Source organism: Fusarium oxysporum, chromosome 2 (genome assembly GCF_000149955.1).
Source record: "Fusarium oxysporum f. sp. lycopersici 4287 chromosome 2, whole genome shotgun sequence".
In the NCBI taxonomy this organism is placed as follows: domain Eukaryota; kingdom Fungi; phylum Ascomycota; class Sordariomycetes; order Hypocreales; family Nectriaceae; genus Fusarium; species Fusarium oxysporum.
In genome coordinates this window covers 2977649-2990665 of record NC_030987.1, presented here as the reverse complement: position 1 = coordinate 2990665, position 13017 = coordinate 2977649, and the positions used below count along the sequence as shown (strand labels likewise).

The following is a 13017-nucleotide window of genomic DNA, read 5'->3' as shown; positions in this document are numbered from 1 at the left end:
ATCGCAATCTGGACAATACCGAGGCATACCAACACCAAGAACCTCTTAATCTTATGTCGAACAGTTTTTACGTACGGTTTGTAAAGGAAACGTTGGGGGGTGCAAGGTCAATGTATAGTGATACAACGTACAATGTCTCCCCTAGTAATTGAGACACGACTCACCACATGAATTTGATGGGGTTCACTTTGTTTTTCTCATTTGCCAGAAATCTAAATAGCATTAAAAGCTTTATAAATCACGCTTTAACTAACGATGTCCTAACTGAAGTGCAAACCAACCCTCCGACGCCTGTCGCTTTTCGCGCTTGTTTCTTTGCCTTTGCACCACCTCCCCACGAAGATCGCAGGTGTCTCCGTTGACTATATACTGCGAGGTTTGAATAGACTTTATCCAAGTATCTGCTTGATGGAGAAATACTGCAGGACGATATGCAGAATCGTTGGGGGCAGGAACGGGTAGCCACATATAACCCAAAATGGAAGTATAAACAAAGAGAGACCCCGCAAAAAAATGTACAGAGTTGGAAAAAAAAGAATGACTACTCGTCTGAGTGTGTTGGGTACCCTATTACGTGGTCAGTAAACATAGTAAAGAAGCATGCTGGGGCTTCAAACTTACACCATGAGCAAACTGCGATGATGGAATAAAGGCAGATGAGAAGCCAACCCTCCAGCCAGTGACTTTTACCGTCTGCGATCAAGTAGTTGACGAGCAAAACAGCCACAAACATAGTTGCAACTTGGAACAAGTCGAAACTCAAGTTCATAGCATCGTTGCCCATTCCCCAGCCGATAATAACCAACAAGGGAATCAAAAAGAGCGCAACCTGCATAGAACTTCCAACGGCCACACCGATGGCCAAATCCATTTTATCCTTGATTGCGACGGTCACGGCTGTGGCGTGCTCGGCTGCGTTACCCACGATAGGCAACAGGATCAGTCCTACAAATTCTTCTGATACACCCCCAGTCTTTGTGACAGCATCGATGGAGTCAACCATGAATTCGGCACAGAGAGCGATCAGGACGGTGGCAATTGTCAACGTGGCGATGGCCACCCAGAAGTGTAGCTGAGGCTCTTCCTCCTCATCTTCATCCTCTTCGGCCTTTGGAAGCCTGTGAGGGTTCATAAGCATCTCAGACAAACGCTCATTCTCTTCGCGTCCTGTCATGCCACCGCCAACAAGAGCACCAGGAACCATGATACCTTGTCGGATATCGCCAGCTCCGGCACTTCCACGGGACCAAGGCTTTGCGGCAACCTTCTGGCCTTCCTTGGCGAATGTGCTCTGGTGAGTCTTGAGTTGGAAGAGGAGATAGGCAGCATAAACGATGAGAAGGATCACTGCTGTGCCTCTTGAGAGTCGGGCTACGTTAGCGGGCGGTGTATCCTTTGCTTGGTCGAAAACCGTTGGCACAATGACTGAGGCGACGGCGAGAGCGAGCATGCTGTGTGAAATCAATTAGCAATCGTCCAACCAGTATGTGACGGTACTTACCTAGCGGCAGTTTGGGCGACAGTTTCGTTAAAATATTGACTCTCGCGTCGCAAGCCACCGAAAAAGAAACAGAAGCCCAGGACCAGTAGAAGGTTACTTAGAATTGAGCCCACCAGTGAGGTCTGAACGATAATGACTTTTCCATCGACAAGAGCCAGGATAGCCACAATGAGTTCAACGGCGTTTCCAAAGGTCGCATTGATCAGACCACCCAAGACTTCACCCGTTCGCAGAGCGATCTCCTCTGTAGCGAAACTGAGAATAGCGGCTAAGGGTATAATTGCGATAAAATTTACCACGAAGACGGCGATTCGGTTAACGCTATGGATGTAATTGAGAGCGATACCGACTGGGGCGGCAATGAGAAGGATATTGATATATGAGTTGAGAAAGGTTCTCTGAAGTTGGTTTCGGACAGTAAATGGCTCCTTGGGTTCGACCTTGCGGAATATTTTTGTAGACTCTCGTTTCTTGAGTTTTCGCTTTTCTAGATCGATATTGTTGTCTGCTGCAGCTGGGACATCCTCGCGTTTTCTGTTTCGCAATTGGCTTTCGTCGCTGACGAGCGAGCGCTGTGAGACGGGGATATCATCGTTCCCCTCAATTGGTGATCCCCCAATGGTCTTCTCTCGGTCATATTCGCCTTCTTTGCTTCTCCTCATCTCTGTCATCGTCTCTGCTGTCGACCACTCTCTGGCTGGTCCACTTCGACCAGGTTCGGTGACAGCGTGTGCCAAGGTCTCGCCAGCTGTCTCCTCTCGTGTGGTTTGTTGTTCCAGGCGGCCGGCGTCAGAAAGAGCGCGTGTTTGACGTTTCCACTCGACGTGACGAAAGGGATTCCAAGACTGATCGGTGCTGGTACGACTCAGAGTGTGCGCTTGACGCTTGATGTTGAAGTGGTTGACTGTGGTGGTGTGTGTGAGTAAGCAAGCAAGCAAAATAGCAGTGGCAGATAGCAGATAGCGGCAGGAGTTCTAGGGCATGTGGTAGAGAAACCAATGATTGACACTATGGATACGAGAAAAAGTGAAGAAACTGAAAGGGGACCTTACAGGAAGACATCGCCAAGAACTGGGGTCCAAGTTCTTACGTGGGTCAACTGATGCGAATGTTCCGTATGTACCGTAAGTTGGGCTGCGTTGCGTGTCACTCACGGCGCGGCGCGGCACTGTAAAGTATAAAAAAAGAGAGATGGGGATGCCAAGGTTTTGAGAAAAACAGGGACCAAGTTCGCTCGAGGGAGGTGGGCTTGGCCTAGGTTTTGTTTTGTTGATTAATTTCAGGTCTTGCTCAATGTTAGATAAGTACCTAGTGAGTGAGGTCACCAGCTTTTGTCTTCCCCTTTATTTCCCTGGAATGGGTTCTACGCTGGCCGGTTATTATGAGCGACACGTCAAGGGGACCTCACAATTGGCAAAAAAACAAGCTCCGTGAAAGGTCTTACTGCGACAGGGAACAAGAGGCCTCCTCCTGTTCTGGAACTCCCCAACTCCTCCAATAAGCTTGATTCTGGTTCCACTGGCATCATTGGCAGCCACAACGCCAACTAACATGACTGAGTGGCTGTATTCGTGTCCATGGCCAGACAGTGATAACCAGCGAGTTACAGTACACGATTCAGGGTTGTGCAGCTGACCACTTCACTGAGCAACAGCCCATTGGCAGGCTGTGTCCGTGGCTCATCAGCTAGTACACGACTTGCAGTTTAAATGAAGAGTCTTTTTCTTGCGGGTCGTCATCAACGACGCGAGAGTTGGTCGTTAATGCTCGCAAGGATTAGGCCTTGCCAAGCCGGCTAACTTTGCCGACCGATCTGCTTATGCCTTGGCGATCTGACTACCGCGACAAGCAATCAAAATTATGTCATCTATGCATGTCTTTTATCCAATTGCCTTGATTCTTGGCACTCACATGGCATATTCATTTCCGTCTTATATCCAGCACTGCTTGTTTTAGACTTTCACTTTTCGCAGCGTCGTACAACTTTAACTTGAATAATATACGATAAAACAGTCCCATTTCGAGAAACCGTCGTCATTCCCAAATTAAGGTTAAGGCTTCTCTTATTTCTTCCACAATGTAGTGAGCTTGACTACAGTTTCCAAATATGCTTAATTTATGTTTAGTCATTTTTCATGCCAGTCATCACGAGGGAATAAGATCCAATGGCTATCATAACATTGTCTTTGTATTTAAATGGTCCTAAATGCGCGAGCTTCGCTGATGTGCATTGTATGCTGCGCTTGATCTCTTTCCCGTCCGACCAAAAGATGAGCTATATGGCCTCGTGGCTATAGCTCAGGTATCATCAAATTGCAAAGCCATAATGCTCCAAAACGCCGTTCCTCTTCTCTTGGCTGCCTTTTCACTTCAGAAGTCCAATGTAAGCCTCATCGGCATCACAGGTCTCAGATATATTTCGAAACCGCCTTGCAACCAGCGCAGAGCTCGGCGCCGCTGACACAAAGGACTGGACCCAGCCCAGCAATGATCTTCATTGCCCAGAAATCTTTTAATAGCCCATGTCCCATTTTGAATTCCATCAATGTCTGCTCAAATCCAGTCTCCATCTCCAAGATCTGCATCCATCTCCGGCTCAGGTAATGGGTTTTTTCGAGGTCGACCCCTTTTTCGTGGCTGGGAGTCAGAACGCGCCCGTTTCTTGCGACCACCAGGAGTATGTCCTCCCTTTCGCTTGCGTCCCCTATCCACAGCAGCTTCGCCTTCTTCATCCTCGTCTGCGCTCGGAGTCGATGGCCCTAAGTCCATCTGTTCGCCGTCATCGGCGACCTTGAACTCCTTGTCAACGTTGAGGAGTTCAACAAGGTCAGTACACTTCCTAACCATTCGCTCTTGATCCTGAAGACCAGCCATATGAGACTCGATCTCGTCCCAGACCTTATCTCCGTGAACCCCTTGGACCTTGACTGGTGTCTTGTTGAGATCCTTGGCCAGTGCTTTGGCCTTACTGTCGTGTCGGCTAGTCCCCATACCGTAAAGTCGGCGCAGATACGTTCGCGTCTCCCACATTGCGAGTAGAATGATGGATGCTGTTGTGAGCTGACGAAGACGGCTGGGCTCAACGTTGGCTGCAATCGCGAGAGCTGCCGGGGGCTGCCCATCGACAGGTGCCGCTAGAACCATTGACTCGTTCTGAGTTCCGGGGATGCTCGCTGGGGTGTCAGACGCCGATAATTGCAGGGCATCTACGCGGACATTAAAAACTTCTGACTCGATGGCCTGGGCGACTGGAGCGCCTGTGCTCGTCACGATTTTTTCGATCGCATTGACGGTGGTCTGCAACTCTCCAACCGTCTGATATTCGAAGAAGGCCAGATTCTCGGTGATGAATCGTGCAAAGGTCATGTGGGATGGGACTTCCTCGCTTGTATCGAGTTTGACTAGATCAAAGTCTAACTGGCCACAGAGCTTATCTAAAAAGCGCTGCCGATTCTTCATTTTGCTAATCTTCAGCACCTCCATCAAGAAGTGTAACTTGGACTGGAAAGGGTTAGTTGTGGCACCGCGCGTGTCCTCTACTACATCGCGTTGATAGGCAAAGGCCGATTGCACTGCTTTGGCATACTCTCGTTCCAGAACAGTTTCGTGCTTCTCATGCGAATATCGATGCTCGGAGAAAGCCAGTTCTGCAATTCTGCGGTTTGTTGATGTTTCGAGAGTCATCAAGGTGACACAAGTCTCCTTGGGGTGCGTCAGGCCTTGTCGGTTAATGCTGCCGAGAACCTCCGTGGCGAGAAAAGCATGATCACCCTGGCTTGAAACTGCGATTCGGGAAACGTGCTTCAAGAACCTCTGTGAGGTGGCGCTAGCCACATCGTCAAAATTTGTCCCTCCCATAACTGTCAGCTCCCTCTTCTTGCCTGTAGCTGGCGCTTCTGCCGCTGTTTCAGATCGCTTTTCTTCCATGAGAAGAAACTCTCTGATTGATCTTAAGATGAGCACTTCAAGACCAGGTATCTGCTCTTTGAAAACCTGATCAAACAAGGTGTACAACTTAGGAACAACATAGTTGCGAGGCCATGCTTGGCAAATCAATCCAAGGGCGTCAAGCGCTGACTTGCGTATCTCGAGTGGTTTAGAAGGTGCAGCAAGCGGTATCAGCTTCTCGATGGCGAGCATAGGAACAGTTTCTCCTTTCCAGGTGGGCAACTTCGATTTGAACCAAGTAGTCCATTCGTCAAGCTTGCAATGTTTTGCGATCATGCCAATTAGTAAGCTGTATCCATAGGTAAGCGTGGTAGCCGTCTGGTCGATAGGCCTGGCCTGGATTTGATCGAGTTTCTGAATACTGGAATGTAGAGCAGAAACCAGAGGCGTGTAATTATTGAGTAACCCACAAACAACCTGAGTACAGGCAACCAGATCGTCGAGAGGGTTTCGTTGGTTGACTCTTGTAATAGCTTTGAGCAGGAAGGTGCGTACTTCAGACAGAAACTCGGTATGAACACTGGAAAGAGTGGGTAACACTCGGCGATAAATGATTGTCACATGCCGGAAAGCAGCTAACTCCTCTGGCGTAGAAAAGTTCGCAAGATGTGGTTTCAGGAGGCGTATCTGTTCGAAATTGAACAGTTTTGGATCAGCATTGGCAAATATCGTAAGCACCTGCAGCGCGTCGCGCCCAGACGGAATTGACGGATCATCCGGATCGAGGTTATCGATTAATCCAAACATGTTGGCAACGAGTTTGGTACAGACTGTGAAAGGTCCACCCAGAGACTTGTCCTTTGGTTTCAGAATGGTTCGGAACACCTTGTCAAGCATTTCAGTGACCGTACCGGACTTGACAGTCTGGATAACAAGCGATACGTGCTCGTTGAGTGAAGTTTGGTAAACTGCGGTTCCGTCGTCTTGGTAAAAGGGCGCAAACCAAACCTCCTCTATCATCTGGCGGGCTAGATCGCGGACACCTTCATCTGGATCCTGTACTCGACGCAACAACCCGCTCGCTATCATGCTGCGCAGTGTCTTGCTTGAATTGCGAAGATAGATATCGCGAGTAAGCTTCATTGCACGTTTGCGTACACCGAGGCCATTATCATGGAATCGATTGACAATCATGGGAGTCAATGAAGTCTCAAGACGTGGTCGCATCGTCATGCAGTTACCAAGCAGTCCGAGAGCAGAGTCTCGCACTTGAATTGATGAATCGCCAGCGCATTCCAGGATCAAGTCAATCACGGTATTGTCGGCATCCAAGATTGAGGGATCAGTCTCGAGCACTTGATTCACGCTTTTGAGACTTCGACTTCGGACTGTAGCTTGGTCACTAGCCATAGAGCCAAGAAGAATGTTCAGAATCTTGCTGAAAGCTTCACATAGTGGTGAACGTAGCAAGATGATCGAGTAAGAAAGTTTGGCTTGATTTGTCGATACAGTCTTGATCTTGAACGTGTATTCGTTGACGAGCCATCGCCGATCCTCAACCATCATCCTCAATCGATAAGCCAGACGTCCGAGTTCCTCATCTCGTTCGTCATCTTCATCTGTGTAAGAGTCGTAGCCGACATGTACCTGGGATGCCCAGCCCGTAATGAGAAACGAGATGGCACTTGACAGGTGTGGATCTTCGTCGCTCCTGTTCTGGACATGCTCTAGAACGACCCGATAGGGCCCAGTCCAAGCTACCAGCTGTTCCAAGCGAGTTTTGTGTTCCAGAGCTTGGTTAGCGACATCGGCAAGATATTCTGACAACTCGTCACCGTCAGTCCCATCAGAGGAGCTCGTAAGGCTTTGAACACGAGAACGGAGGCGGGAAATGGCAGCACTCAATCCGCCCAATAGCTCCAGTGCCATGTTTTTCGCCGGGGCGGCAGTCTTGGGTGCTTCGAAAAGCTGGACCATCATGATCATCAGAAGGCGAAGCAACAGTTCAGCTGATGGCCAGTCGGGCGAATCAAGACAAGTAGTAAAATCTTCCACGAAAAGATCAAGAAGATTTCGGTAAGGGGTATCTCCAGATTTGGTTGAGCCGATGGCACGTTTGACGATGAAGCTTATCACATAGGATGCATTGCGCTGCGCCGCATCGGACAACGGAGCGACAGAGATCTCAAGGTCTTCTACAGCCTCCGGCTTATCATCTTTGTTACCCTCTCCTTGCTCTTCGTCTTGGTCTTTATCCTCATTTGTAGCAGAAGTCCCAGTGATTTTAGCTTTCTATTGGGGTTTTTGTTGAGATTGCGCATCAATTTGCTTCGTGTTCGATTTTTGTTGTTATCAACTCGCCCGGAACTAGCTTGGACCAGCCTCATGATCAAAGCTGACACAGGCTGGATGTTTTTCCCATCAGATAGCTTGAACTGTCGAGCACTTTGCTTACCGACAGGGAGCTTCTCCAGGGATGTGAGAATTTCGTCGATGATGCCTTGGCGTTGCTCAGGTTTGATCAAGAAAATCTGTGAGAGCATGTCCATTGCCACGGACCGAAGCCCGTCAAACTTTTGAACTCCCACGACAGAGTCCTTCTCAAAGTATGCATTCTCCATGAAAATGAGTCGGGAGGCGGTGTATTCCATTGAGTTGATCACTGACTCTGAGAGCTCGATCTTGGTAACAAGCTCTGCTAACAAGGCGAATAACTTCTGGCAAGAGAGGAAAACAGCTGTGATAGACTTCTTATTCTTCGAAAGCAGCTTGAAAACAGCCGATGCAGGTCCGGATGGCCGAAGTTCCACAAGAGGCATGACAATGTCCTCGGTGACCTTTCTGAAGATATCGGCGCATCTCTGGATAACAGATTCTGAATATAACTGCTTGTCTTCTCGTCCGCCCGAGAGAATGCGCAGGCATGTGCGAGCTGACTTCAGCATTGTCTCCACGTCTGAAAGCTGTTGTATCCATACATCAACGGCATCTTCGCCCCAAGTCTCATCGACTCGGATCTCCAGATTCTCAACTTGCTTTAAGCTGGCATCACTCAATCTGATGATTTGAGTCAGATGCTCTACTGGGACACGGTCGAAACATCTTAGAGCAATTGTCTTCTGAATGGCACCATGCATCTTCTGTTGCGAAGAGGCGGTCATAGCAACCTCTTGGTCTGGTGTCAGAGAAACGATTTCGTCTTGTCCGGATCCTTCTCCGAGCATTCGCCCGACCGAGTTGAACACAACGCGTACAAGTTTGTCGAGCGCATGGAGGGCTGCCTCGCTACGTTGACGCTGATCAAGGCTCTCCCCAATCAGATCTGGACTATGAGAATAGGCTTGTTGGCTCTCTTTTCGAACCGATAGGTGATGGGGGTCCTCCGGGCGAGCTTCGACCTCGATGTACTCTTCTCGACAGATATTCGCAGCTGGTAGCTCAATTCGAAACGCCCCATTCTGATTAGCTTCGGTGGTAGCTTGGATAGGGAGCTGAGCTGCTGGGACCGGAGGCTGCGCCATCGGCTGTATTTGCGGTTGCTCATGTTGGACTGGAACAACTGGAAAGTCTTGCTGAGGCGCATCGCTCACGTCAACATAAGTTAAAGGATCAAATTGTCTCTTGGACGGTATCGCAACTTCGATCCTAACGGCGTTTGACTTGTGTGCTTTGGAGTTATGCGCTGGCAAGTTGGACGGTTGTGGCGGATTCGGGGAGTTTATTGAAGATGACCGTTGCTTGGGGGTCGGGTGGCCTGGTGCTTGGCCGTTGACCTGCTTGGCATCAGAAGCCACGGGTTTCGTCGTCTTGAAATAGCCTCCCACTTTATCGAAGACGTTTCTCGTGAGCGGCGACAAACCATCAATCAGGCTCTTGTCGGTAGGGGGGGTCAATTTCATTCCTGAAATTGTGGTAAACTTGCTACTCGACAGTCAGATTGTGGTTCATAGTATGCACGGCATAGTTATCATACTAATGTGTTCGTTGACTTGGTTTGATTTCTTGGAGGACATGGTCAACCGCTTGCTTTACGTTGCGCGGCATCTGATTATGGCCCGCTGCTTCCTTATTTAGGTTGTCGAAATCGTGTGTTTGAAATAGGTCAGTCAGAGGGAGCGCAGGGGAGCCTGAGCCTAGAACGGGGTCGGGGATGATGTCTGACGAGAGTTAGGTGAAGATATATCGAGAAGCGGTGATAACTGACCAGAAATGAGAGGAATGGTCGAGGTCTGTGGTGAATAAGGAAGCGCCTCTTGAAGTGTGAACGGACGAGCAATAATACCCTCCTCAGCCCCCGTTTGAGCAAACTGCCCATTTGGGTCCGCCCCATGCTGCTGCGTGTTGTTCATTGTCGCAGGAGAGAAGGCGGCTCATCGCATATCTTGGTTCGAAAGGAAGGAGCAAACGGATACCAGCGCATCGGATCTTGACAGGACAGGGTCAGGTATGGATCAAAAGACACGCTCCAAGCGCGTATGCAAAGGAAATATGTTCTCAGGAAGCATATAGTCGGAGTCGCGGTAAGGTGATTGGGTTGAAAAAGCAGCGGAATTAAATGCAGCTAAGCATTGTTACCCGCTTTGCGTGAATGTAAACGACGAGGTCAAAGCCTGGGGAAACCAACATGATCAGCCTCGCGAGCTTTGAACTTTCCTTGGATGTTTTCGAGACAGCTACTGGTCTGTGCGCTAAATGCACCACCACTCAGAGGCTATTCCGTCACGACCCACTCTTGCCTCGTCAGTTTTTCCGGAAGCCCCTTGCAACCTTCCATTTGAGCCTATGATGGCTGGGCCAATTTTTTGTCACTGAATTTGTTCAGCTTGCGCAAGTAGTCGACCAAATTCTCCAATTGTGCAGAACTTACTCACGACTCACAATGGCTGCGATCGGAACTCTCGTCTTTTGTACCGACTGCGGTAATCTGTTGCCTGCAACAAAAGGGACTCAGCGAAATGTTTTGCATTGCGAATGCTGTGGTGCAGAGAATCGAGGTTTGTACGCTTGGTGTGATATTTGGCAAGATCTCTAACAGGTTGTGCAGATACCGGTTCCAAAGTTACCGTTACACAAACAAAACCCTCCGATTTCCCTTCTTTCTTGAGGCAGAAGCTCCAGTCAAGCGTCCAGGCTGTTGAGAAACACAATTTGCAAACCGATAGCACTGTTCATGAAACATGCCCCAAGTGCGGTCGTGAAGAGGTCAAGTATACCAACGTTCAATTGCGCGGTGCAGATGAAGGATCAACGGTCATCTACCTTTGCGATTGCGGCAACTCGTAAGAATCCCGAATCCATCTATTTTAACTAATCTAACACTTGACTTTTAGGTGGCATGAAAACAACTAGACGTAATACTCGACAACGCGAGCGTACTCATAAATCATACAGAAACTCCTGCGGTCTAGGGAATCAAAGCATACTCAGCCTCTCCACCCTTCTCATACTCAGCGATATCCAGCGCAACAATGCAACTCTCTCGAACAACCTTTTCCTTGTCGTGAAGGAACTTTCTTAGGGTAGCTTCGACACCTTCCTCCTCGCCCAGGCTGCCAAGTGCCTCGGCCGCTTCATGTCGAACCATGCTAGCCTCGTTGACGTTGCTCAACGCCTCAGTCAGGGCTGGGATTGAAGCGGGGTGTGAAAGCTGTCCAAACACAAAGGCGATCTCGTGTCGGAAGAGTGCGGACGAGTCGGACAATCCTTTAGCAAGAGCGAGAACGGCGGGGACAGCAGTGGGCAGGTCGGGAGGTGATGCCAGATCTCGGAGAGCAAACATGGCGCGGTAACGGAGGAATAGAGGCAGATTTGTATCCATGAGCTTGTGGCCAAGCTCCTCGACTTCAGCCTTCTGTTCGGATTCGGGCATTGGAGGCGCAGGATCGATAGAGGCAAAATCACTAGACGACAAATGTTAATCAGGGGCAACCCCAATATATCTTTCCACAAACCTAGGGCGCAACTTTTCCTTTCGTCGCTCTTCTGAGTTCTCCCACTCAATGCGCTCGATGGCGATCTCGCATGTCTCGATAATGCTTATGTCCTCCTCTTTGCGATCTCGGTACTCGCGGAGGATGTCCAGGTTGTCGGCCCAGCCTAAGGCTCCAAGGGCTTCGGCAGCTTCGTGGCGGCACATTGGGTCCTCCTTCAAATCAGCCAGAACCTGTCGGAGAGGCTTGACAGCAGCGGGGTTGCCTGTCTGGCCGAGACAGTATGCGAGCTCATGCTTGAGCAAGGCCGAAGGTGAGGTGAATCCGGCAGCGATGGCTTCGATGGCCGCGATCCTTGTAGTATTGTCATCCGAGGTGGTCGCAACGTGCTTCAGTGAGAAAAGAGCACGAAAACGGATGGGAAGAGGGGTATCCTCAGAACAGAGGGATTTCCTCAAGCTCAGAACCGTGGAATCGGCGGAGTTGGAGGTCTCTGGTGTATCAGCAGAAGGAGACATTTTGGAATATCGGTTGGAAACAGATCTTGATGTATCGTAGGGTGCTTCTAGATCAGCTCAGAATAAAATCTTCGCGGGGTCCTGAGCTTATCTTATCTCAGACGAATGTGAAATAACCCCGCCACTGATCGGCTTTTTTTTTTAGGTGTGCCTGTCATGAGTTTTGGGCAGATCGCCGCCTTTAGCCGGTCCGATAACCGGCGCGCTCTCAGCGTGTTGGGTGTAAAAGGGCAGGGAACATTTGAAAGCTTATTGTATTGCTGATGCGACGGTTTTCGGATTGGCTTGCGATCACTAAGGCTTTCATACCAACCTCACTATCAGTGATAGTATTGAACGTTAGTACAGTTTCGTATCATTGAGCCACATCACTGGGAATGATTAGAAATATTGTGTTTTGAGGTTGTTTGTACATAGTACGAAAATGTTAATACTTACTACCAGTAAGTCTTTGGATAAGCATCTGTTGGAAAGGCCCTTCTTTCCGCTATATAAGACATTTTGAGGAGCCTATGGTCCGAACTTATCGAGTTCCCTTTTCAAATTTCCCAGACACTTAACTCGCCCTCATCAACCAAACAAATATGTCTCACTATGTAAAAAATATCATAAGATCGTGGAGATCTAGGAGACTCGTATAGTGATCATACCTACCGCAACTTTCTTTGCAGAGCTAATGTTAATATATCGATATATCTATGGATCTTTATCCCTTCAATGTGTCTTGACTCATTGGCATTTGTGATTCCGCGGCGATACTTCACATCGCCGGACGCTTGCTAAGCAACCAATCAACATAGACGCTTAGCACTTACCCTAGGAACAACCACATCGATTATCTTAACCGCGTCAACATTCTTTGGACTCTCTCAAAAATTAATCCAGAAAGATACCAGATCCCAATCGGGAAGAATCTACCCTCACTTCTTTTTCTTTCTTGCTGTTCTGTTCCTCGCTATTCAAGACAACCCTAAAATTGCAGGTTTGGTACATTATTAAGCTTCGAGCTCACGTTGCCACCTCCGACTCACTTTCCCTCACTTCACGTCACTTCACAAAAAGACAATGGCACCCTCTCTTGAGGCCTCGGATGCTGTAGACGATGTCCTCGCCAATCCGATCAAGCAGAAGCCACAACTAGTTGCCCCAGAGCCTCAGAACTGTGTTGGCCCCGATTCAG

At 49.0% G+C, this 13017-nt stretch overlaps 4 protein-coding genes across 7 annotated transcripts; 1 reads left to right on the top strand and 3 right to left on the bottom strand.

Moving 5' to 3' along the window:
• Positions 1-177: 177 nt before the first annotated feature.
• FOXG_08289 (Ca2+:H+ antiporter) lies at positions 178-2892 on the bottom strand. Of its 4 annotated transcripts, XM_018387136.1 has the most exons (4): positions 2554-2892; positions 1502-2405; positions 622-1451; positions 178-567 (listed from the first exon to the last, which is right to left on the bottom strand). In XM_018387136.1, the coding sequence occupies exons 1-4, from the start codon at positions 2561-2563 to the stop codon at positions 542-544; spliced, it is 1770 nt and encodes a 589-aa protein (XP_018244948.1). In that variant the 5' UTR covers positions 2564-2892; the 3' UTR covers positions 178-541. The 4 variants fall into 4 exon arrangements, with proteins under 4 accessions (XP_018244948.1, XP_018244947.1, XP_018244950.1 ...); XM_018387135.1 differs by having other exon boundaries at positions 178-1451; XM_018387138.1 differs by having other exon boundaries at positions 1502-2879.
• A 764-nt stretch (positions 2893-3656) lies between these two features.
• FOXG_08288 (cohesin loading factor subunit SCC2) lies at positions 3657-9738 on the bottom strand (the record flags this gene model as incomplete). The annotated part of the gene is made up of 4 exons (XM_018387134.1): positions 3657-7681; positions 7747-9310; positions 9363-9546; positions 9594-9738. The coding sequence occupies 4 exons, from the start codon at positions 9736-9738 to the stop codon at positions 4055-4057; spliced, it is 5520 nt and encodes a 1839-aa protein (XP_018244946.1). The 3' UTR covers positions 3657-4054.
• A 530-nt stretch (positions 9739-10268) lies between these two features.
• FOXG_19785 (DNA-directed RNA polymerase I subunit RPA12) lies at positions 10269-10738 on the top strand (the record flags this gene model as incomplete). Its single annotated transcript, XM_018400054.1, has 3 exons — positions 10269-10383; positions 10434-10668; positions 10720-10738. 3 exons carry the CDS (start codon positions 10269-10271, stop codon positions 10736-10738), a joined length of 369 nt encoding a protein of 122 aa, XP_018244945.1.
• On the bottom strand, positions 10460-12243 carry FOXG_08287 (deoxyhypusine hydroxylase). Its single transcript, XM_018387133.1, has 2 exons — positions 11341-12243; positions 10460-11289 (listed from the first exon to the last, which is right to left on the bottom strand). Exons 1-2 carry the CDS (start codon positions 11835-11837, stop codon positions 10794-10796), a joined length of 993 nt encoding a protein of 330 aa, XP_018244944.1. The 5' UTR covers positions 11838-12243; the 3' UTR covers positions 10460-10793.
• Between the last annotated feature and the right edge of the window lie 774 nt (positions 12244-13017).

Bases quoted from the DNA above. Each gene is read 5' to 3' on its own strand.
- FOXG_08289 (XM_018387135.1), bottom strand. The intron at 1,452-1,501 runs GTAAGTACCGTC...GATTTCACACAG, and splicing joins GTCGCCCAAACTGCCGCTAG to CATGCTCGCTCTCGCCGTCG.
- FOXG_08287 (XM_018387133.1), bottom strand. From the start codon at position 11,837: ATGTCTCCTTCTGCTGATACACCAGAGACCTCCAACTCCGCCGATTCC. The intron at 11,290-11,340 runs GTTTGTGGAAAG...TTTGTCGTCTAG, and splicing joins AAGGAAAAGTTGCGCCCTAG to TGATTTTGCCTCTATCGATC.